The sequence below is a fragment of the Danio aesculapii genome, chromosome 1 (genome assembly GCF_903798145.1).
Source record: "Danio aesculapii chromosome 1, fDanAes4.1, whole genome shotgun sequence".
In the NCBI taxonomy this organism is placed as follows: Eukaryota; Metazoa; Chordata; class Actinopteri; order Cypriniformes; family Danionidae; genus Danio; species Danio aesculapii.
The window spans coordinates 19,466,277-19,492,596 of record NC_079435.1 but is presented as its reverse complement, the minus strand read 5'-3'; the positions used below and the strand labels follow the sequence as shown (position 1 = coordinate 19,492,596).

The 26,320-nt window shown below is 36.9% G+C and overlaps 1 protein-coding gene across 1 annotated transcript in view; it reads left to right on the top strand.

Annotated features, from left to right (window-relative positions):
* The window catches only part of dtx4b (deltex 4, E3 ubiquitin ligase b), a 36,367-nt gene extending 12,895 nt beyond the window's left edge, over positions 1-23,472 (top strand). The window contains exons 3-9 of the mRNA XM_056456816.1: positions 1,195-2,248; positions 13,250-13,311; positions 13,416-13,577; positions 18,084-18,145; positions 18,891-19,211; positions 19,348-19,437; positions 22,719-23,472. Of these exons, the coding sequence (XP_056312791.1) occupies positions 1,195-2,248; positions 13,250-13,311; positions 13,416-13,577; positions 18,084-18,145; positions 18,891-19,211; positions 19,348-19,437; positions 22,719-22,946 (1,979 nt within the window). The 3' untranslated portion in view covers positions 22,947-23,472. The remainder of the gene's footprint in view (positions 1-1,194; positions 2,249-13,249; positions 13,312-13,415; positions 13,578-18,083; positions 18,146-18,890; positions 19,212-19,347; positions 19,438-22,718) is intronic.
* The last annotated feature ends 2,848 nt before the right edge of the window (positions 23,473-26,320 follow it).

Sequence of the window (26,320 nt, the reverse complement as noted above, 5' to 3'; positions counted from 1 at the left end):
ATCAAACAAAAATACTTCTGAGTGTTAGGCCCTGTTTACACTAATACATTTTAGTTTTAGAACTCAAATCTTTGCTACGGTTATGCTTTCCTTCCACACTACCCTTGAGTTTTCGAGTTCTGAAAACAGAGGGTCTTGGAAACGCTGAAGAGGCTGTTTTGGTTTTAAAACGCTGCTGCTCTGTGTTAGTGTGGATGGGGGAAAACGGGAACATCTGAAAACGGAGGCGTGGCTGCAGAAATTCGCATCTGATTGGGGCATTTTCTTCAGTTTTAAGTACACAAAGTTCAGTCCTGCATCCTTTCCTTGTAAGTTCACACTTCGCAAGTTTGATATGAAAAACAAACTCCAGAGAACACGTTGGGAAAATCTTTCAAAGGGAACATTGTACTTTATAACGTCATTTGCATCACCCTGGGTACGTTGTTGTTGTTCTTAACAACAGAATGAAAACAAGATATGAGGAACTGTATTTTCATTTTGATATTAGCAACTTAACAGACACCAAAAATGTCATTGCGTTATTAAGCTACATATTTATATGACCGTCATCTTTACTGTATGCATATTTATAACAAAACAGAGCCTATAACAGAACTGCCTCCTTTCATTTCGTCCTCAGTGTACGTGGTTACATAAATGAATGCATTAACTTGTCTTTAAGCTCAGCCAAAACACATAACATGAGAAAATGTTATAGATTCAAAAGTCAAAAGAGTCAATTAGATCTATACAAGATGAATTAAATATCACGTTTAACGACTATAGTGAGATGAGATCCAGTAGTATATCCTTGATGAACTGTCTGACGTGCGCTGCTATCACCTGGGGAGGTGTGCTAAGCACCCACTGATTACCTGGGGCTCAGACATCCGCATACGCTGCAGCACATGACAGAGTGTGGTCACATGATATGCGTTTTCAGCAGTATAGTGTGGACTGAAATCTTTTTAGAAACACTAGGGGAAATGCCTGTGTGGACGTGGAACGTTTTTGTTCTAAAACAAAAGCGTATTAGTGTAAACGGTGTCTTAAACCAAACAACAAACTTGATTGTGAATATATAAGGGCTTTTTCATGCATAACATGTCGAATGACCTACTTTCTTGTAAGAATACTTTTTTATTTAGCTGATTTATTATATATCTTTTGTTATTTTTCATTTATTAATATGCATTCTGTTGACCCCCGCAGGTACGTTAAGACCAGTGCGAAGGAGTTTCTATGACCCCACCTCAGCACCAGGCCAAGGCTGGATATGGGAGTGGGAAAATGACACTGGAACCTGGATAACCTATGACATGGAGGTGAGCATTGCATTGCAAGCAGCATGGGACCGACACCAACCCTGGCTAGACATGACATCGATGGGCTTTTGCTACTTTGTGGACTTCAAAACTATGATCCAGTTTAACAGGCAAACACAGCGGCAGAGGCGCATCCAGAGACGCTCAGACATGGTTTATCCACTAGTTTCTGGGCCTCTGCCAAAAAATTCACAGGCTTGGGGTTCTGCCTTGGGGGCTGGAGGCATGGCTAAAGGAGTTATATCAGGTGCGGGGTCAACAGGGGCTCTTCTTGGGGTAGGCCTTTCTGGTTCTACCCTAAGCCGTAAAGGAAGTGCAGTTTATCCAAGCGGGACACTTTCGGTATCGTCGCTTGCTCCTCTTGGACAGCCATGTGCCTGCCAGCAGTGCATGCTGGTGTTGAGTGTAAAATCCAATGGCACCTCATCACAGACTCTAGGACGTGCAACAAAGCCAAACAGTCCTAAATCCAACTTTGGGACAATTTCGTCCTCTTCAGCGTCCATGTCCGTTTTGAACTCTTATTCTCAAACGCTTCCACATGGCACGTCACTGAAGTCTTCGCCCTCAGAAGAAGCTAAGAATTTTGATCAATCGTTATCCCTTCTCACATCGGGCACTGCCAGTCTTTCAGTTTCGTCTAGCCGGCCAAGGCTTCCATCTTTACCTCCACCTCCAAATCTGCCGTCACTGAATCAACACCCCCCATCAGCCCCAAGCTCATCGTCCTCAGCAACATTTGTGCCAACTGCCGTTCTGGTGAACACCTCAACCAGTCCCACATCATCCACAGTTTTGACGTCCTCCTCAACAACCCTGCCCTCTCAACGCTCCACTGCCTGTGCTGCTCCTCTACCACCTCGTGCCAGTCTGGCAGGGCTTAGTCGGCCTGCTTTGCAGAGAATTGCCATGGCGCAGTCACGGGCTCTTATTGCTTCTGGGTGAGAAAAGCCGTTTTATCTATTTCCCTATGAGTAGTTTATGTCAATATATAAGTGTAAAATACACGATTCAAAAATTATTTAATATTTTAAGGATGGATGAGGTATTAAAAGTTAAAGTACCCGCCCCCATTACGTCAGTAATGATTCACTCTCTTTATTACACTGACTGATTGCCTGTATGGGTTTCAAACATGGTTTCAACAAGGTCCGTTACTGATGTAATGGGGCAGGTACTTTCACTTTTCACTGCTACAGCCCCTCACCTCTTTTCGTGTTCAAACCAAATTTAGATTGTGCGGTGTTTCTTATGGCAGGTTTATATCCTTCATACATGTTGAGAGATTCAGTTGATAGACTTGAAAAGGGAATATGTCTTGGCATATGACATAATCAATGACATATGTCAATGACATAATCCACACAGACGTGACTTAGTAAAGCATGAAGTCATGTATGATTTTAATCGTTGCATTAGTCTGAATGTAAATCCCCTCGTCAGGCAGCGCTGGAGCAGTAGTGTGAGAGAGTGGATCAAAGTGCATCAAACGAAAGGTATTAAAATAAGAAAAATACATAACTTGAGACACTTAAATGCTTGTATTTGTTGTATTTGCACCAGCTCTGCGATGCACGTCCACAACTTCTTGCTTTGGGTTAAATTAGGCTGTCCAGTCTCTGTGTTCAGTCCGTTACAACCATGGTTGAAACCCAGACAGGCAGACAGGCAGTCAGGCAGCGTAATACAGAGAGTGGATCAAAGCGCATCAAATGATTGGTAATTAAAAAGAGGAAAAAGAAAAATATAATAAATATACAGAATAAATATCAGAATTGTTAGCCCCCCTTTGACAGTTTTTTCTTTTTTTATATTTGCCAAATGATGTTTAACAGAGCAAGGAAATTTTCACAGTGTCTGATAATATTTTTTCTTCTGGAGAAAGTCTTATTTGTTTTATTTCAGCTAGAATAAAAGCATTTTTTTTTTTTAACCATTTTAAGGTCAAAATTATTAGCCCCTTTAAGCTAATTTTTTTCGATAGTCTACAGAACAAACGATCGTTATACAATAACTTGCCTAATTACTCTAACTTGCCTAGTTAACATAATTAACCTAGTTAAGCCTGTACATGTCACTTTAAGCTGTATAGAAGTGACTTGAAAAATATCTAATAAAATAATATGTATCGTCATCATAACAAAGATAAAAAAAAATCAGTTATTAGAAATGAGTTATTAAAACTATTACGTTCAGAAATGTGTTGAAAAAAATCTTTTCTCCGTTAAACAGAAATTAGGGAAAAATAAAGAGGGGGGCAAATAATTCAGGGGGGCTAATAATTCTATCTTCAACTGTATATACTTTTATATTAGAAACACATCTGATGCTTGTATTTGCACCAGCTCCACGTCCACAACTTCACGCATTGGGTTAAATTAGGCTTTACAGTCTCCTTTGCTTCCAATATATCTGTTCAGCTGAGGGAACAGATCCAACCCCGTGACGTCAGACACAGCGACATTCCAAGATGGCGGCACCCTAGGTCTAAAATCTATAGTAAAAAATGCCGTTTTCTTCTAAATGGTTACATTTATCGAGTTTGTTTAATATGTTTTCATTAAAGTAAAATCCAATGTACAAAATAAGGTAAACTTGACTGAGTGCTTCATTTCCCCTTTAAGACATGTATCAAATTCTGTCATCATTTCCTCACTTTTTACTTGTTTCAAACCTTTGTGAGATTCTTTCTTCTGTTAAACACAAAAGGAGAAGTTTTGAAAAATGCTGAATAACTGTAACGACTTCTATGGAAGTCAGTTGTTACAGGTTTTCAGCTTTCTTTAGTATATCTTCTTTTATGTTCAACAGATGAAAGAACTCATAAAATGTTGAAACTACTTGATAGTGATTAAATAGTATATACGAGAATGAATTTTGTGTCCACATGAACTGCATATAATGCCTATTTAACAGTTTCTTCTCCTCAGTGTCAGTGGGCTCTATCATACACCCCGCACAATATGGCGCCAGGTGCGGCGCAAGTGTTTTTTTGCTTTTTTCAGACTGGCGCAGTTACCATTTTCACGTTTTGCACCATGCTAAAATAGAGCCCAGTATATTGTGCGTCAGAGGAGCAACCAAACATGATATGTGCCCTCTAAGCCTATACTAAAAATATTGATATTTTAAATGTTAATAATGTTTAGCAATATTTTTGTTCTCAATATTACAGTGTTCTTTTTTTAATTAAACCTCTTATGACCCCACAAAAATGTGAATTTCAGTACTGTTTGTATATTATATTATATTATATTATATTATATTATATTATATTATATTATATTATATTATATTATATTATATTATATTATATTATGACTGGGCGATACAGAAAAAAAAATGATCGTGATATAATGTTTAAAATCATTCAGTATCGATAATTTTAACAATCCATTTAGGAATATTAGGATTTTTTTTATTTAACAATTTTATTTTAGTTTACCAACATTACTAAGGCAAATAGTTTTAATAGTCAAAACAAAAAAAAACAAACAAAAAAATATCATCTCTTATGTCTTATAATAAAATAAGTATTAAAGAGACTCAAACTTAATAAATAAAATGTTACAAAGCGTGTGCAATAGTAAAGTGTAAATGCTGAACAATCAAAGCAAACTTTAAGGTTGATCAACATCTGTAAGGTGTCTATAATAATCACACAGTAAACCACAAACTCTATTAACAAAACAAATTATGATAATCAAATCTGAGCTGTCAAGTAAAGGAACCAACTATCATTATTTAAAAACATATTGCAACATTACAAATTGTGAAGTTGGATGACTACATTACCCCCTAAGCTAAAAATCTTTCAGATTGGGTGCTTGTGGCTGGGATGCACAAGAAAAGAAACCAAAAAGCCACTCTGGTGACATCCTTACATCCTTTTTTATTTACAATCTCTTCACTGCTGCTAGCCACGACACTAATTTTTGACTGTAAAATGCATGCTGGTCACGTGCACGCCACTTGCATTGCCCCAAGCCATGCGCCTCGATTAGAAATAACCCCTAAGCTTATTGGTATCCCTTCTAAGGCGCGTGCTCAGCAGCCACATTGTAATTAAGCTATAGGGCTTCATACCTAAACTTCATACCGAACTTTTTTTTTTATCGTTATTGACAATGGTGTTCGCTCAATAAATATCCATTTTATGATTCTTTTATCATTTTATGATATCATTTTATCTTCCCAGCCCTATATTATATTATATTATATTATATTATATTATATTATGTTATATTATATTATATTATATTATATTATATTATATTATATTATATTATGTTATATTATATTATATTTAGAATAAATAAGTTCATTTTAATGCTTCTAATTAACAAATAGAACAGTATTTGAATGTTAGCAAAATGTTTCACAGACAACCAAAATGCACACAAAGACTTGTGGTAGGAAACCTTTGCTAACTGAAACAGGAAAAACAGACTTTATCGCTTCTAATCACCAGTATATAAAGTAAAGCCTTCATCTGTGTCAGCCACACTCGTGTATTAGTGTGTTCATGGTTTTTTTTCCCTCCTCTGTGTGGGAGTGTGTTTCTCACGTTTCTCACACTGCTAAATCAACCATGTCTGCACTGTTTGATGACCATCTGGGGACAGAATGGTCTTATTCGTTCCCTCCCCTCCCTTTTTTATGCCTATAGCTGTTTCTGTGGCTTTTCCCGCACCTCTCAATGGTGATTTCGTGTTCACGCTGGGTTTCTCCAGCAACCTTTGTTGACACGACATGGGCTGGTCTGCATTAGCAACACAATGCTGTCTCGCTAAAGCATCTGACATGGTAGAGAGTGTGGGCATGTCTATGTTAGGAAGAAGTTGGGGTAACCAGCAAAAGGTTTTGACATGGACTGTTGTAATGATTGGGTCCCAGTGTTTTCTAAAGCATTAAACATGACTTTTGGTCAGGAGTGGGCAGGGTGGTGGTGGTAGCAGCATTTTGCTACAGTTGAGATTAAACTGCATAATCTGAAATACATACATTCACTCTTATGCAGCTAGTTTTAATGATACCAGTACTATATTTATTTATTGATATGTTTTTACTAGGCTATATTTTGCTAAGCTAAAGCAAATACACAATCAAACTATCATTTAGCACAGGTGCTACTTTTAAATGCAGGAGAAATTTGCAAGTGTGTTGCACTTTTAAATGGTATGTTCTGTTTTAGACTTCGAGCCATCTGGAGACATGGAGCAACAGTTGTTGAGCATGTGTTGAGAGAAAACAAAGAGACAAGTCTGTGTTAGAGGCAAGATCAATGGTCACTGGAGGTCAAAAGCTTCCCCACTGGCCTTGCTCAAACACCCATCTACCCTCCCATGTCAGACACTTCTGTTTTTTCAATGGAACACAAAGCAGGCGGATAAATAACAGCTACTGCAGCAGCGTGCATCATTTGATGAGATGCATTAGCAATTTGTCATGTCATCATTTTAAGTAAACACTCAACAAGTCCTCCTTTTACCACATAACCACTTCAGCTTATTTGGTTCAGTTTTCGCTTTCGTGAGAAAATGTTGCATATAAGCATGCCTAAACAGAACTTCCATTCAGCGTGGAGGTATACATGAATTTGTCAGCCCTGTGCACCTGTTTATTTGCTCCATTTACATCAGAAATTGAGATTAATGAGGGATTAATATGGTTTACCTATCCAGTTTAGCAAGTGGACGTTGCTAAATCCAGGTTTAAATCTGAAATGTTTTGAGCTTGTCCACTTTTGACAACATCCAGAGACAGTCAAATGCACATTCCATCAGATCGCTTTCATAAAGTAAACACAAGTGGTCAAATTTGTTCAAACAGCCACAGAAAACAGCTGTTCTCTGTCTATTGTGGCACATGAGCATAAGAGAAAGTGAGTATGTGTACATGGACACCAATAATATGATTTTAATAGGATTAAGACAATACTCTGATTAAGAGTCTACCATGTAAACAGCGATTTTTGATTAATTTAATCTGGTTAAGGTCATAATCGAGCTAAACAGAAATCGAATTAAGACTCATGGAGTATGCTGATTTTAGTTGCATTATTGACGTGCAGTACTGACACGTAAACACCTTAATCAAGGTTATTTTCATGCGTGATTCGGAACCAGTTGGGTATGTTTGCTGGAAGGATTTAGCGAAGGATTGTTGTTTTTTTTGAGGACTTTATTACCTTCTCTGCTGTCATGCCTTCAGACAGTGATATTGCTGGGTAAGGGCTCCGCAGATGTGCAGTCATGTTGGAATTGTTTCCGTTTGAGTAGGCTATACGTGTAAAACAATGCTTGCACACAGTCTTTTTTTTTTTTTCACTGTTTTTTCTTCCTAGGCATTATACTTGATGGCAAAATCGAAATGTTCCCACACCACGGATTTAAAAGACGGTGCTTCCTCGTACTGTTGCCTTACTTTACCATCAGTGCGATGGTTAAGCGCCCCCTAACTTTAGAGCATGATTGAATATTTACTCGCGAGGAGGAGTTTTCTCAACTCAGGTCGTAGACTTGCCAGCACACACAAATAGTCAATTCAGAGAGAAATAAAACGCACATAAATTATTTAAACGTAAAACCAAAAAACACAAAAGCGCAACTCACAAGCGCGTATTGAACCGTGGATGTCGTACCGAATGGTTCAATATTATATTGAGAATTGTGCCATCCCTAGAGTATATGCAGTCAAAACTCCAGCTTTTTGTTGTACAAATTGAAGGGGTCATTTAAATTACTATGATAATACTACAAATAATAGACAGAATAGTAATTATTCTGTCCCAAATCAATTGTATTATCCCAATAGCATAAGAACAGCAAGAAAGCAGTTTGGGTAACTTAAGTGACTTTACTGGCAATTGTTCTTCTCGATAGCTTTCTTTTTTTTGTAAAACTACAACAAAGAGGGTAAAAGTATATACATATTTACATTTACTTTAACAAGTTCAATTCAAGTAGCGGTACAATTTTACTAATGTACGTAGTTTTTATGCAAATCTTAATAAGCATATGAGGAAAATGTTAAATGAGACCATTTGAATCGAGTATTAGCAAAATTATCTCATTTGTGTCTAAGCTATGTGTAATGTGTAGGCCATGAAGAAGTGTTTGTACAACAAAATACAGGTGGTATAAAACTGATAATAATCAAACGACCCTTAAACATTTACAAAAATAGAGCTTTAGTAAAAATAGAGCACTTGCGGACATATATTTTAACATTTAAATCAGCCCCAGAATTAAAACACACGTGTGTTAAGCTTCCTTTCCACTGCACATGACAAACGACAAGCGACAGACCAAAAGTCATTCATTTTCAATGGAGAGTAGTCCGGGAGCTGCGTGGAGTTGCGATCATCTTTGTATACGGACAATTTTGATCTGGATTAAGCTGCAAATCCGTTGAAATATTTATTCAATAAATAAATAAACTCCTGTGACCGTATAGACCGTATGCAACCACTCGACCGGATGTGATGTATTTCAGTGTTGCCCAAGCAGGTCCGGGCGCGAGAGATGAGAAAAACAATTTTTTTGGTAACTTTTTGGAAAAAAAAAAAGTCTATATTAAAAAAACATTTCTATTCATGAGTAATAAAAAAATATAATTTTTTATGTTGTCTGAAATGAAATGAAATTACATCTAATCTGAATGCAGTACTTTAAATACTAACTAGGTGACGGGTCAAAACCACAAGTGGCTAGATGCGACTGCACAACAATGATAGAGGTTCAAAAATATGTGTTTTGGCGTGCTGAATCTCGTTATATTTTTGAGGTCAGTTGCGGGCCATAGGGAGGAGGAGGGCAGGCTGTAAATGGTCCACAGGCTGGCAGTTTTAGACTCCTGCATTAAAACAACACTCTTCCAGCAGTTCATACTTGCATCCAATATCTCGTTTGTCACAGGGGGAAAGCATGAAGAGTTCCTGAATGAAAGTGAAAGTGCCAAACTGCAGTTAAAGTCACAAGTTAAAAATGAAACACCCGAAATTACATAAAACTCTGGAGGAAATGTGGATAGCGTGGTGACACAATGACGTTAATCGAATTATGTGCTATAACATGTAAAACGGGGTTATGAAAGGAGCATTCAAAAAGCAACTCATGTAAACATCTTAATCATAATCTTATTCAGATTAAGGCAAATCATTCGGTAACTCATGTCCATGTAAATGTAGTCACTGTTCAACCAAAACACAGATCATAAACAAAATTGCTGTTGCTATCTTTTTTATTTGCTGGCTTTTTGTTTGCCATGTAACATCAGTTCATTCATGCAGTAGTACTCGTGATTTGAACATGACCAAATAATAGGGAAAAGTCTCAAACAAGAGATTCATTTGAATGTATTTTTATACTAGGTGGAAATAGCGTGTCTCATCTAATCATTGATTTGATCTTTGAAAGCGCATTAATACCAGATACAAATATAGCCTGTGTTTACTTGTCAATGTCAGATTTACCTGTCCCTAAAAGTTACACCACAGCTCCAATTTTCTGTCAGCTGAAATGTTTTTAGTTTTTTTTTTTTGGTATCAGAACAATTTTGTTATTTGAGTTTTGGAAGGAAGGGAACATGACAATGAGGAAATGTAACTAATAATATTTAGGTCAGCTTATGTTACTGACAAATAAACTACTGGTATTGCGTTTTGTATTTGTGGGAAAAAAATGTATTCTGCTAAAATAAAAAGTATTAGATGTATGAGATGTGAAGATCGATTTGCACACACAAAGAGAAGGAGGAAACACAATTTACTACATTCACACACATTTGTTAAAATAAATGTATACTAGGGCTGCACAATATATCATTTCAACATCGGTATCGCAATGTGTGCATCTGCAATGGTCATTTTGCAAAGATATGCCATGTTCATGTCAATGTTTACATTTACATAAACAAAACTATAATGCATGAACTGTTTTTTTTTTATAATTATTTTTTAGGGGTTTTCACCCTTATTATGACAGGACAGTAGAGAATTCAGACAGGAAAGCATTGGAAGCAGAGAGAGGGGAAGGATCGGCAAAGGACCCCGAGCCGGGAATCGAACTCGGGTCACCGTGAGCACGTTGGTGCTATATGTCAGCGCACAGTACCGCTAGGTTACTGGCGTTGACATGAACTGTTTAAGGTGGCTTGAGAAAGCCAACGTACTGTTATACTACGTAAACCTATTCTTCTTCTTAGTCTTCTTCTTCTTCTTGGACTATTTAAAAAACATATCTCCTCCTAGACCAGGGGTGGGCAAACTCGGTCCTGGAGGGCCGGTGCCCTGCATAGTTTAGCTCCAACTCTAATCAAAAACACCTGAACATGCCAATCAGTGTCTTCAAGATCACTAGAAATCTATAAACAGGTGTTTTTGATTAGAGTTGGAGCTAAACTGTGCAGGACACCGGCCCTCCAGGACCGAGTTTGCCCACCCCTGTGCTAGACCATTCATACCACAACCACCAAACTAACTCCAAACCTCCAAACTATACTGAATTAAGTTCCAATATCTTTTCCAACTGATCTGACTTATGGTTTTCCAAAACCTGTTCCGGAAAATTCAGAAAAGTCCCATTGACTTAACATTGGACCAAACTTTGTGACCTCATAACTTTGTACCAGACTGTCATACAGACTTAAGGTTGGGCTCATTTAACTCAGAGTACCAAACTGCCAATCACTGATGACCTTTCAACTTACTAGCCACACTCTAGCAACCACTTACGGCACCCTAGCAACTGTCCATGCCATTATAAAAAACTGCTATTGACTTTACATTGGACATACTAACAACATATCAATCCATACTAGCATTATACTAATCCATACTAGAAACATACTAACAACATGCCAATCCATACTAGACACATGCTAACCTACATAACTTCTATAACTGTTATGTAACTTCTTAAAAACTACTTCAGTTATTTAAAACTTTCAGACTAGGCTTTCTCAAGCCACCATACAGTTTGGCTATGAACTTTAATTTTCTAGTTTCACTTTTATCTTTGCTTTGTTGCATTTATTTATGCTTGTAGTTTGCTTATTTGCTTATAACATGCATGATCCACTCCCCTACAGAATCATCTCTGTCAATCAAAATTAATACATTCAGTAACACTTTAGCGACTCACTATTTTTTATTATTAACTAGTTGCTTAGTAGCATGCATGTTATTGAGATATTTGCTGCTATTAGTACCTATAAAGTACATATACCCAATACCTAAACTACCTTAAAAACTGTTAATAAGGAGCAATTTAGGAGTTTATTAAAGCAAAAGTCAAAATAGCTTGCTAAAGGGCGAAAACTGAACCTTAAAATAAAGTGTGACCCAAAATTCTTTCCAAATATAACAAAGTATATCATAATATATATATCACAAAATATCGCAATTTCAGATTTTTCCAATATCGTGCAGCCCTAACACTTTAACACTATATTTTTCAAAACAAGAAGACATCCTTAAATGTAGTAAAATTAGACTAGTGTGAGCAAATGTCACATATGAGATTACTGAGGTTTGAAGCAGAGGTAAAATTAGGGGTTGTGTTCGGTGTTTTCATAAATAAATCTTGCTGGTATATGCTTTTTCTCTTTTGTACTTTATTCTTCATACTAATTTAGCCAGGAATTTGATTATATAAAGCAAAGTAGACATTTGATACTTGGCCGAAGGTGTCATAATTCTCTTTCACTTAATTATCATATGACTGTTGATGTTGGAAGCAGAACAATGGTTTGTGCATGTAAAACCTTGAACAAGAACTTCAAGTTGAACTCTTGAAATTTAATACAGTATCAGAAGAAGGTTCAGAGGAAGTAAACAGAGTATTATTACGGCTAACATTATGTCAGGTTGTCATTACAAAGTTGTGTTCAAAACAGTTTGCAGTATAATTATTGTACGGTTTATTTGAATGATCCTTAAAAATACTAATAATATTATCAGTAATAGTTGAAGTTTATCTTTACCTTTATTTATTTATTTATTTATTTATTTATTTATTTATTTATGTATGTAAGTTTGTGTTTCTCCAGAAACTAATTTAAATGTTTTAGCCTCTGATGTTTCTGAAATTCGGTTGATTTTTTTTTTTCTGTTCATGTCATAACTGTTATGAAACAAGCTGTTGTCTATGAAGCCTATGAAATTTGTAAAAATAGCCTAGAACTTGAAAGGATCTCTCTCAGATCACTTTATAATTGGGCCTAAGTTGCAATGGAATAACAAAACCAGACTGACACTGTTGTAATATACACTCACCGGCCACTTTATTAGGTACACCTTTCTAGTACCAGGTTGGACCCCTTTTGCCTTCAGAACTGCCTTGATCCTTCGTGGCATAGATTCAGCAAGGTACTGGAAAATTCCTCAGATATTTTGGTCCATATTGATAGGATAGGATCATGAAGTTGCTGCAGATTTGTCTGCTGCACATCTGTGAAAATCCCAGTAGATCAGCAGTTTCTGAAATAGTCAGACTCAAAGTCACTTAAATCACCTTTCTTCCCCATTCTGATGCTCGGTTTCAACTGCTGCAGATCGTCTTGACCATGTCTACATGCCTAAATGCATTGAATTGCTGCCATGTGATTATCTGATTAAAATTTTCCATTAACAAGCAGTTAGACTGGTATGCCTAATAAAGTGGCCAGTGAGTGTAATGTACTGAAATCACTGTGCAAATGTACTTAAACCTCTATTAGGCAGCATTAAATTATTATTTGTTAAAATTCCACTTTAGAAGCACATCTGTGCCACTTTTGAAGAATAAATCTGGCATTAGTAATGTTGACTTCGAATAATTAGTCTGTTGAATTGCTATTTGGAACTGCTGGTTTGAGTTTTTGGGGATATTGGAGAACATACTGAAAGACAGTTGTTAGTTTGTTCTTTAACCTTTAAAGAGCTTTTTTTTTTCTCCTAGTGTGCCAACAGTACCAGTGAAGAATCTTAATGGCTCCAGCCCTGTCCAACCGGCTTTAGCTGGTAGGAAAAGACTCAATAAATGCACTATTAGCAATTGTTTCAAATATACCAACAGTGCATTACAAGTTTTCATTTTAAAACATGTTCGTTATTATGCTTTACAGGTATTACTGGTATTCTGATGAGTGCTGCGGGACTACCTGTATGTTTGACCCGTCCCCCAAAACTAGTCCTACATCCCCCACCTGTCAGCAAGAGTGACATAAGGCCAATTCCTGGCATCGGGCACTGTTGCCGCAAGACCACCAAAAAACAAGCTCGCAAAGGTAAGAGTCCGTGGGTATACACACTAGAGGGTGTTCACACTTGAAGTTTGGTTACACGTACGTTCACACTGTCATTTTTAGGACCAAAGAAGAGTTATGGCATTTGTAACTTAAAGAACTTTCAAAGCAATGCTGTGCTGGGCTAAATGCACTGTTTGTAAGTGCGTTTATATTTATTTATTTATTTTAATACTTTTATTTTAATGTTTAAGTACAACAGAACAAACAAACAACATTGTCTCAGAATATACACACTTTGCAGGTAAATAAAATATGAATTACCAAACATGTGGGTTCAGTTGTTGGAGAGACAACATGTAGTGTTACATAGTATGTAATCATTAAAAAGTCCCAAAAGGTAGTCAGCCAGTCAGTTTTCATGAGGATTGCTGGATTTGAATTGAGCACATTTCAGGTCTAATATCCCAGAAAGGGTTCCCAGATAGGAAAGAATTTTCTATTAGAATTGGACTTCATAAATCGGAGCCTTTCCAAGTGGATAACGGAGGCCATGTTCATTAACCAGATACAAAAAGAAAGAGGTAAAGGAGAATTCCAGTTTTTTTAGTATTAGCCGCTTGGCCACATTCATGCCTAGAGTGAGGGCTTGTTGGAGATGTTTTCGAAGGGTGAAGGAGTGATCTAAAACACCAAAAATAACAAGCTCTGTGTCCGGTTGGAGGGAAATGTTATAGGCCTTGCAGTATAAATCAAAAATGTTTGTCCAAAAATCGAAGAGGGGCAAAACCAACATGCATGAGCTGTGGTGCCATCTGTAATTTTACACTTGTCACACGTAGGTGAAACAGAGAAAAACATTTTGTGTAATTTGGTTTAGGTATAGTGCAGGTGAAGAATGACTTAAAACTCTATTAACTGGTGCCCGCTGTTTACCGAACAGGAATGTACTGCAGTCAGGCAGTTATCACATAGTTCCTCGATGTTTACCACAGCCATATCCCCCTGCAGACCAAGACCGGTTACTCACTGAAGCTAAGCAGGGCAGAGCCTGGTCAGTACCTGGATGGGAGACCACATGGGAAAACCAGGTTGCTGTTGGAAGTGGTGTTAGTGAGGCCAGCAGGGGGCGCTCAACCTGTGGTCTGTATGAGTCCTAATGTCCCAGTAAAAGTGAAGGGGATGCTATACTGTCAATGGTTGCTGTCTTTTGGATGAGACGTTAAACCGAGGTCCTGACTCTCTGTGGTCATTAAAAATCCCATGGCACTTGTAAAATAGTAGGGGTGTAACCCTGGTGTCCTGGCCAAATTCCCTCCATTGGCCCTTACCGATCATGGCCTCCCAATCATCCCCATCCACCGAATTGGCTGTTTCACTATCTCTCCACTCTACCAATAGCTGGTGTGTGGTGAGCGCACTGGCGCCGTTGTCCTGTGGCTGCCATCGCACCATCCAAGTAAATGCTGCACTCTGGTGGTGGTGTGGAGAGACTCCCCTCATGATTGTGATGCGCTTTGTGTGTATTGCCATACACAATAAATGCGCTATATAAATACACATTACTTACTTACCTCTGATATTTCAGTTCCAAGTTCACCCTCCCAACCCAGTTTAAATTTCTCACTAGGAGTTGAGACAACGATTTCAACAGTGATGGAAAGAGTACTACAAATTTGTACTCAATTACAAGTACTGTTACATTGCTGAAATTATACTCAGTTACAAGTAAAAGTACTGGTGTTAAAAAGTACTTCAGTAAAAGTACAAATTACTCTTCATAAAAACTACTCGGAGTACAAATTTCTTTTTTAGCTGGTGGTATTGGTGGAACTATCCCTAATTGTTGAATCAGACAAGATCAAGGCAATAAAACACATTTAACTAAACACATTTAACGATACGATAAACAGTTTTGAAACTGTCAGGTGTGGTTTATATACGAATCAAAACCAGAGCACCCAGAGGAAACCCTCGCTAACACGGGGAGAACATGCAAACTCCACACAGAAATGCCAACTGACTCAGCCGGGGCTTGAACCAACAACTTTCTTGCTGTGAGGCAATAGCGATACCCACTTCGCCAACGTGTCGCCCACCCCTAAACATAAATATACAAATAAAATAAATAAAATGTCACAAAAATGTAGTTGTAAGTCTTCTTACCATTATGTGTTTTATAAAATCACTTTTGTAACTTTATAAACAGTATTACCTTATCCCAGTGCTATGGGATAACAAACAGCTGGGCAAAGTCCTACTACATGGACCTTACATCCTTACATGTTTACCTTCTAAACCTTTTGTTCAGTTTCAGCTGTTATGATGGATGTTTCCTCTGGGAAAAAATCACAGAGGAATTATACAAATTAAATTATAGATTAATCAGCCTATATATATTTTTCATTTATTACATAAAACTTACAAGGAAAAAACAGTATGCCTTACTAATATACATTTAAGATATTTAAACAAGTACACAGTAAGCAATGAAAGAAGAGCAAATAAATTAATTAGAAATTAATGAATTAATAGTCTGTATTACAATGATGATGGATCTACATGTTTTTGTGATGATTATCTTATCAATAGCGCGCCGCGATTATTTTACAAAAACAATGTTTAGCTATTGTGAGTATAAAGACAATAGAAATATACACAGACTCTTTATCATTTCAAATGATGCCTCTCTTATCTGTACGATCCATAGACGAAAAATAACACTCACAAATTATGGAGAAACTTAATAAACTTGCTAATTCCCTAAGCACGCGAACCGAACCGTCAGAAACCACAGAACAACACTGCCTAGTGCCTAAACATATTAATAAATAAATTAAATATCACACAAATGAAGTTATATGTCTTCTTACCTTAATTTGTTTTTTCAGATTAGAGACTGAAGTCTTGTAAGCCGGATGGCACAGCAGAGGACAGTTTTCGTCCACTTATTTTTATGCGCTTTTTGGATATGAACATAAAAATGGCTGATGGAAACTCCATGATGCGCATACATTTTGAAAATGTGTGTGAATGGATAAACCAGCTGGCTGAGCACATTGTAAAACATCTAAAGTGTTGTTTTGGTCATTCTAAAACACCTTAATCAGTGTTATTATATTTTTAATGACCTCCAGAATTGTCAAAAGCATCTGCACTCCGTGTCTCGCGCCTTCAAATGCCACCGCGTATTCACTGCATGTCAGGAATGCCTTCTAAGGCGCAAGTCACTTATTAAATGAGGAAAATATTCACACAGCTTCTCCTACTGCAGCAAATTTAGTTTATTTGGCACCAGTTATTCAGGAAGTGGTGATTTTGTTCTATTAAACTTGTTGGATGGAAACACTGCTTTATTCGTACGTCTTTTATGCAACATTCCAGTTTTGGGCATACATTTAATTTGCATTTTCAGATGATAACATAGCTATTCACACTGTGAACAGCTCCTCCAGGTGTGGCCATGGGCATTCATCCTCTGTTATTTCTTCCTCATTTCTGCGTTCTTCAGATTCATTATTGCTGTCTTAAATCTCCATATGTCAATTGATAACTTTGTGGCTGTATGATGACGCTCAGCTCGTGTAAATTTGATGTAGCCTGAACTTGTTTTTTCGGTTCAAATAACGTACAAGGCTTTTCATTGGTCTGTTAAGATGAGATTTTTTTTATTGGCTACCGAAATGCTGGTCAGTGGTTGAAACATTAATTAAATTACAGTACTCCATAACTCCGTGAGGAAATTACAAATTAGCTTAATTTGTACTCGTGTACAAGTAGAATTCCAGACTTAAAATTATACTCATGAAAGTACAAATACCCCAACAATGTACTTAATTACAGTAACTGGAGTAGTTGTAATTCGTTACCTCCACCACTGGGTTTCAAACAACCCAACAAAATTTGAAATATGACTGGGGAGGGTTCAGGAAGACATCAAAAAGCAATTGTTTATCAGGGATAAATAAAAAATGACAAATTTTAGATTTCACATAACGCCCTACCTGTAAGTAACAAAACAAAAATGTGAATGGGGTAGATTAAACTTTTCTCTCAACTGACTGAATGATGCAAATCCTTTATGGAACATAAACCCTTCTCCTTGCAAACAAAGAATGTTCTATCTGTTGTAAAAAAAAAAAAGAATGATTATTGCTTATTGATGTGTACACAGAGGTCTCTGGTAGGGACAAGACTTTTCTCATAATGTGCATTTATATTCATGAGATGAAATCCATTGAATGCTTATAGAATCTGTGAATGAATCTAAATAGCACCAGGAAGGAGAGTTTACATGCAACTATTAAACTGTAATGAGCAACACTGACTATGGTGAGAAAAAGCTGCTTAAGTAGTCTACCGTTTTATGGTCTCATCTTGATCGCTCTCTTTTTTTTGGTTGGTTGTTTTGAAATCTATGGATGTGTTGCATAATGCATTTATATTTCATTTGATGGAGCAATCGCATTAGATAAACATCGTACAGCCATTTTTTTGTATTACTGTTAACTGTACTCACATTCTCACCATAAGAGATTTGTTTTCTAGGTAAAACCCCTGAGGAAGTGGTAAAGAGGTACTTGCAGAAGGTCAGGAGTCCACCAGAAGAAGTAAGGCATCCTTATTTTATTATTCCCCTAATCTGTATGTGGTTTAAACTATTTATTTAATTGTTTTTTGACTTCAGAGTAGATATCTGCTAAATAAAATACATGTTAATTATAGAGCTGTTGTAATAAATATCTTTTGTATTATATATAGAAATCAAACACTCTAAAATGATCACACACTCTGCACATAATATCTTGCAAAATATAAATGTTGCTTGTTTGTAAGTTAATGGTTACTTGGTCCAGCTTTCTTCAGAATATCTTCTTCTGTGTTCAACAGAAGAAAGAAACTTAGACAGGTTTGGGACAAGGGAAGGTTGAGTAAATGACAGAATTCTCGTTTTTGGGTGAACTATCCCTTTAATGATGTAAAAAATAAAAGATCTAACATCTACTACTTAGCCTTTTATATCTACACGCTGGAAAAATGGTTGTGTTATATACAAGCTTTCTGTATTTTCTCCCAGGACTGTACTATCTGTATGGGGGCTCTCTTCCAAACCTTTTATGAGTTTCTTTTTTTCTGTTGAACACAAAAGAAGTTATTTTGAAGAAATATTATGCTAAAAACTTGTAACCATTGACTTCCCTAGTAGGAAAAACAAATACTATGAAAATCGATGATTGCAGATAGCCAGCTTTTTTCAAAATATATTCGATTTTGACTCTCCAGCTGAAAAACTGTATCTACAGGCTGGAAAAAAAAAATGATTGTTATGTACAAGCTTTCTGTACTTTCTCCCAGGACTGTACTATCTGTATGGAGACTCTAGGGGGCCCATCGGGTTATAAGGGTCCGGGTGTAGCAAGTGTTTCACGTGCAGAGTCAGTCGGACGACTGGCACAATGTGGGCATCTGTATCACCTGCAGTGCCTAGTGGCCATGTACAACAATGGCAACAAAGATGGCAGCCTGCAGTGTCCCACATGCAAAACTATATATGGAGTAAAGACAGGCAACCAGCCGGCCGGTAAAATGGAGTACCATGTCATCCCGCACTCACTTCCGGGACACCCAGACTGCAAAACCATTCGCATCATCTACAACATACCGCCCGGGATACAGGTATAACAAAATTATTTCAAGTATTTATTAGATTTACAACAGTCAACTTTCATTGCATCCTGGTTGCATTTATAGTTGGCCCTCAGACCACCAATATTGTTTTTAATAGCCTATCTCCTCTCCTGTCTCTTTCAAGGGTCCTGAGCATCCAAACCAAGCAAAACCTTTCACTGCAAGAGGATTTCCCAGACATTGTTATCTTCCAGATAATGAAAAAGGACGCAAGGTAGGTCCTATTATCACTAACATTTGTGCTGCCAATCAAATATCATTCGAATGAGTCATTTGCTGGATTCTTATAATAATTCAATTCAATTCACCGTTATTTGTATAGCGCTTATACAATGTAGATTGTGTCAAAGCAGCTTCACATAAAAGGTCACAGTAAATAGGAACAGTGTAATTCAGTTTGTAGTGTTTAAGTTCAGTTCAGTTTAGCTCAGTTCAGTGTGGTTTAATAATCACTACTGAGAGTCCAAATATTGAAGAGCAAATCCAACGATGCGCAGCTCTATAGATCCTGAACCATGCAAGCCAGAGGCGACAGCGGAGAGGGAAAAAAAACTTCACTAATGGCGGAAGTGAAGAAAAAAAACCTTGAGAGAAACCAGGCTCAGTTGGGCATGACCATTTTAATTTCTCCGCTGGCCAAACGTCTCATGCAGAGCTGCAGTCTCAGTGGCGGAGGCTGGAAGCTGGCCTCAGCGAAGACTCGTCTGTCTCTGGAGCGTCACAACGTAACAACACACAGTAGCCCCTCGCTGGAGTTACGTTATAAAAATAACTTGCAATACGTAAAATCCGCGAAGTAGTTCGCTTTATTTTTTTACTAATTATTATAGATGTTTTAAAGGGCACCTATGATGAACATCATCTTTTGTAAGCTGTTTAGGCAGAACTGTGTGTAGGTATCATGTGTCCACAGTCATATTGGGGCGATATAAGGACAATAAGTCTCTTTTTTTCAATTTCATGACGTTAAAATAAGATCCAAGTCCCTCCCATTTTGAGGCCCACCACAACGTGACGTAGAAGTGCCGTTTTCCGCACCCACTGAATAGATTGACAGCACTATTAACATGTCTTCGTAGTAACGCGTATAATCATATCAACAAGACAGGACGTGCACAAAGCAACCTGGATTAAAAGATCTGTTCAGCGCTCTGTGATCATCAATCATCATCAAATGTGATCAAGAATGAGTTTTATAAGTTTAAAACGTTTTTAAAACAGTGCATGCTTGTAATGAATTACAGCGATTTTACCATCTTTACTTTATCACCACAGCCGCATGGCAGTACAATTATAAAAGAAGATGCTTTAATCCCCATTTGTGGACGTTAAATCAGGTTTATTTTGTACATTACGGATATCCATACAGCAGTGTGTGTTTACGTGTATCCTGTCACATTTGCCATGCAAAAACAGTGCAAAGTTAAATGCATGTACTGTGTATGTGTGTGTGTCCGCTGTGTGTGTGTGTGTGAACTTTGTAACGTCATTGTGTGTGACTCATCGTTGCAGAAAGGCTTGAATTAACTCCACAACAAATACATCAAATAATCACTGGAAAAGTTCTTACTGTAGTATCCTACAAACCTTACATGAGATCTGCTTCCTTTATGTCTGTCACTGTGCTGTTTATCTGACGCAGCTGAGGTGGAGATTGATGTTCACTCTGACACGTGCCATGTGGGAATGGTGGGCAGGGAGAACTAGCATTAAAGGCACAGGCAACAAAAACAGCTACATTGTGTTCAGATCAGAAAAATCCAATATTCTGAAAGGAATAATAAATAATCTGATGGGTGTTTTGAGCTGAAACTCTACAGACACATTCTGGAGACACAAAAGACTTATCTTAAATCTTGAAAAAGAGGTAAAATAGGTGCCCTTTAAGGCTGTAAAACCCCTCACAACACTATAGGCATTAACATTTTCACACTCTCTTGTTGAAACACTTGTGTAACTTCTACCTTCCTTAAGCACGTGCAAAAGTCCAACTTTTTGTGCGATAGTTAGCATCTTTCTCTGCCTTTTGGGTGCTACCGTGGTTGCCTTTGATGGTGCAGAATGTTTCGTCAACATTATGGGGTTTATTGAGGAGAAATCTTGCAAACATACAATACAGCACTTCAGAGTCACACTGCTATCGATCAAAGAGTTGTCAATTTGGCAAACTAATCTGTAATGTAGAGGAGACACAGCACGGAGGAGATTGATTGACAGTGGTCTACAGCCAATCAGAAGGCAGAACACAATACGCAAATCAGGACGCAGAACACAATTCACTGTTAAAAAAAGCATGTCAAATTGCACACAAAAAATCTGCGAGACTGCGAAAGGTAAACCGCGTTATAGTGAGGGACCACTGTAGGTAAAAAACAACATTTATATGAAACATATTTTGTAATAGCATGAATGGCTTCACTGTCAGTTTTATTAAAAGCATAACTACAAAAAAATAGGATTATGAAAATATTTCTCAACAAACTGGTGTAATGTATGATAGATATTATTATGTATTTTTATTGTTTTTTTCATTGGCCATATTTATACAACACCTTTATCAACAGCTATTTATTTTAGAAGTCACATGAATAAACATATGAACCTCAGCTGTGATTTTACAGAATTTCACAGCCAAAGAAAAAGATTTCCATAAAGCATTTTGTCTTGTAAACATAAAAATAACTGTGGAAAACAAGATTATTTCTCTAGTGTCCCTAATGTCAGATTTTTTTTCTTGCCTTAAGAGCATGAACTCTTTTAATTTGATCAAATGTTCATAAAACAAGACTTAATATTTCCTCTCATTTAGCTTGTTTAGTAAATGGGTTTTGATTAAGCAATGATTTGATATTTATACTGGGAGAAACAAGACAAAAATAACCATATATATTTGACTCTTATTAGCATTGCAAAGTTCTGTAATTCTGTACAAGAGTTCCCACGCGTCCTGGAGAACAAAATGGTCTGTCTTGTTTTTCTGGTTATCTTTTCATGTCATGCTGCTACTAGAGGTGTGCAATATAAAAAAAAAGATATCTCAATATTTTCTTGGATTCTGCTGATAACAACCATGTTTTGCATGAATTAAAAATGTTATTTTAATAGCTTTGTTTCTAAATGTTTATGCGATACTGATCAAGTAAAACTATGTTAAAGAATAATGTATTTATTACAGTCATGCAAGATTTATGATATAATTGTACACCCCTAACCACTATTGCCTCTCCATAATAAAGTTTTTGCTCCACTTCAATTAACATTCAGACATAAATCATTTTCACAGACTTCTATGGTAGCAAGTATATTGGTAGTTACTGATTCAGTACTAAGCTTGGGACTAATGTGTTTGACTGTTTGTGACCAACTTTTATCATGATTTAATTGTAAAAACTCCTGGAAATGTCATGGAAAATGATTTCTTAAAAAGAGTGGGAACCCCTTGTTTTTGAACTATTTGAGGTTTTCACAGATATCAATGTGTTTTCCGGTTCTCAGGTGTTACGGCTGTTGTTAGTGGCGTGGGATCGACGACTGATCTTCTCCGTGGGAACCTCCAGCACCACTGGAGAATCAGACACTGTCATCTGGAACGAGATCCATCACAAGACAGAATTTGGCTCCAATCTCACTGGACATGGTTACCCAGATTCTGGCTATCTTGACCATGTGCTGGAGGAGCTTAAAGCCCAGGGGATCACTGAAGATGAGGAACAGCTCCTGTGAGGAGGACAGGCTGTGCTTGATGGTGAATGACGGTACTAGAACAGAGATGGCCAAGATCGTTCTTGGAGACCCCACAGTCCTGCAGGGTTTTGATCCAATCTTAATTAAAGGCATAGTTCACCCAAAAATGACAATTCTGTCCACGTTTACTCACCCTTCAGTTCCAAATCTTTTATGAGTTTCTTTTTTCTGTTGAACACAAAAGCAGATCATTTAAAATAAGCTAAAAACCTGTAACCATTGACTTTCAAAATAGGAAAAACAAATACTATAGAAGTCGATGATTACAGATTTCGCATGTGTTAAGTCATGACATATAAAATACTGTTTCCAGGTTCAAGTCGCTACATATTTGAATTGAGGAAATATTCGTTTATGACCACTTTTTAGTCCTAACACACATTAAAGTGAATTTTATATAAAATCCTAGGTTACACAACAGTCTCTAGACTTTCTGCTGCATCACAGACATAAACATTTTAACAATTTATGGCCATCTGATATTAGGCATGGATGTGTGTGTGTGTGTGTGTATAAATAAATAAATAATATATATTATATATATATATATATATATATATATATATATATATATATATATATATATAAATATATATATATATATATATATATATATATATATATATATATATATATATATATATATATATATATTGCGATTATGATTTTCTAAAGTATTACATAGATCGCTTTGTAAACATTTGTTATTACCATTTGCTGAGTTTCCCTGTACAGTTTGATATAGCGTTTGGACCTGGAAGCCACTTTGCGTGACGTCACACTTAACAAATGCATAAATCCTACACTACTTTTACACTACAAAAACTACTGGCACACTCCACACAGATACACAATAAGAATATGCTGCTTTAACCTTTACCAATAATGTTTTGGTATAAAGAATTTTTACACTTATGCAGGCATGTTTAGCATTAGAAAATATACCCTTTACTTTAAGCTGCACAGTGGTGCTGTGAGTAGCACATTCGCCTCACAGCAAGAAGGTCACAGGTTCGAGCCTCGGCCGAGTCAGTTGCCGTTTCTCTGTGGAGTATGCATGTTCTCCCTGTGTTCGCATGGGTTTTCTCCAGGTGCTCCGGTTTCCCCCACATGTCCAAAGACATATAGGTGAATTGGATAGGCTAAATTGTCTGTAGTGTATGTGTGTGATTGAGTGTGTATAGATGTTTCCCAGTGTTGGGTTGCAGGTGGAAGGGCATCTGCTGCGTAAAACATATGCTGGATAAGTTTGCGCTTCATTCCACTGTGTTGACTCCTGATAAATAAAGGGACTAAGCCAAAAAGAAAATGAATGAATGACCCTTTACTTTAATCAACAAGTGTTGTCCACTGATGAAATGTTGATGAAACCGTACACTGATGAGAAAAAACAGACATTCACAAAGTTTGTGATGAAGATGAAGTTGTTTTTTCATGCAAAATAGTTTTGGGGATTGAAATATAATTTAGCAGCTTCATTTTAGAGGATTCTATGACAACATGAGGGTTAAAGTGCAGAAAAGGAACATCCCACGTGACCTCAACTGTAATCATGCGAAGCTCCAAAAACATTTTGTGTTAAAAACAAAACAAAAAAACTAACATTAATTCAACGTTGTTCATCTTCTCTCCTGCGTCAGGTCAGGGTGTGTGTTTACTGTAGGCCGTAAGACCTATTGCTGTTAGAGTCAGCAGCGCAACACAAACAAATTGTGGTAAACATACATATTTTTTGTTTATTTAGAATATCGTCAATTGTGTTCAGAAGGTGAATGAAGCTCTCAGGGAGTTGGAAGGACATGAGGATGAGTAATTAATAACTAAATGACCATTTTTCATTTAATTAAATTCATGCTTAATCAACCAACAAGAAGAGGTATCAATTTAAAGATTATCCACATTTAATTGGTTGTCAGCTAATCAAAGGTATTCCTAGTTGGAACACAACTCTTCAGGACTGTGGCCCTCCAGGACCAAATTTGGTCACTCCATTATTAGAACTATTACTGTTTGATCAATGAAGGAACGGTGGGGCTTGAATGATTCTACCAGAGGTACTAGGAGTACATTTAAAATGGGAGCCCAGAAATATGTGTAAAAAAATATGAAACTAATGTGACCAGTCGGTACGGATAACTGTAAATGAGGTACGAGCAGATCTGAATTTTAATCTTAATATGAAGTACTTGAGCATGATGTAACACAACTGAGATGAGATTTGGTGAATGGTGAAAGATTTGGAAAGAATGATGAAAATTTGAAAGACAGTGGAAAGTAAGGAATGGGAGGTGCAGAGAACTCGTGATGGGGAGAAGGAAGATTAAGGAAATGCTGGAGATGGTTTTATTTGGTTAAGCAATGTTGCAGAGTTTGTGTAAGTTGTGTGAAATCTTTGTAAACGTGGGTGTATTTAGTCAACTGTGGTACCTCTAACTGGATTACTTTCTCTGTAGACCTGAGAGTTTCATACGAATGCCTGTATTTTAGTTTATATCATACGTCATTCCATGTGTTCGGTCTTATGTATTGAGAATTACTATTTTTGTACGGATGATGCAGTTTGGTGTGTGAATAAGATTCAGTTTTGCTGAATCGAAACTGAACTGAACTTTTGTTTTTTATATATATCAACTTGTTTTCAAAATGAAAAAGTTTTATAAACCTTGAATTCATTTATGCTGGTTTATATGAGCATGAGAACCCCAACTAAACGTTCTTCTTCAAATTATGTACTTTATGTTCATATATAGAAAAAAAACATCTTTAATTATGGAAACTTTCTGGCACAGAATTAAAAACAAAAGTTTATCTTTTAAGTTTGCATCTTAAAGTTTGAACAATTGCTAAAACTACTAATTCGTTGTCACAATAGCTAATTAATATCAGAATTTTTTCATGTTGTTCTATGTCTTTCTAGAAGTAATCTCAGAATTGTGACTTTATTTATTGCAATTGTGAGAAGCAAGATTTAAAGGTGCAGTAGGTGATTTGCCTAAATGCTAACCGGAAAGCAAAATATCTTTGAAACACAGTCCCTCCCCTGCTGTCCAAAGCCACACCTCCTGAAATCATGAATGTGGACATTAAACGTAACAGAGACCCACTAGATTATGTCATTCGCCAGTTAGAAAACTTTATAGTGCTTTATAATACTACAATTCCGAACGAAAATCTGTATTATATTTAGCACGTTTTCAGTTGTGTAGCAAGCAAAACTTGTCAAAATGTGCAATATTTCATGTGTGTAATGCCCCATTCACACAAGGCGTCAGCTTCAACGCTTCTCATTCACTTTGAATGGGTGATGTCAGGCGTTGCCGAACTGCATTGTGGATCCGTCTGCGCCGCTTCAG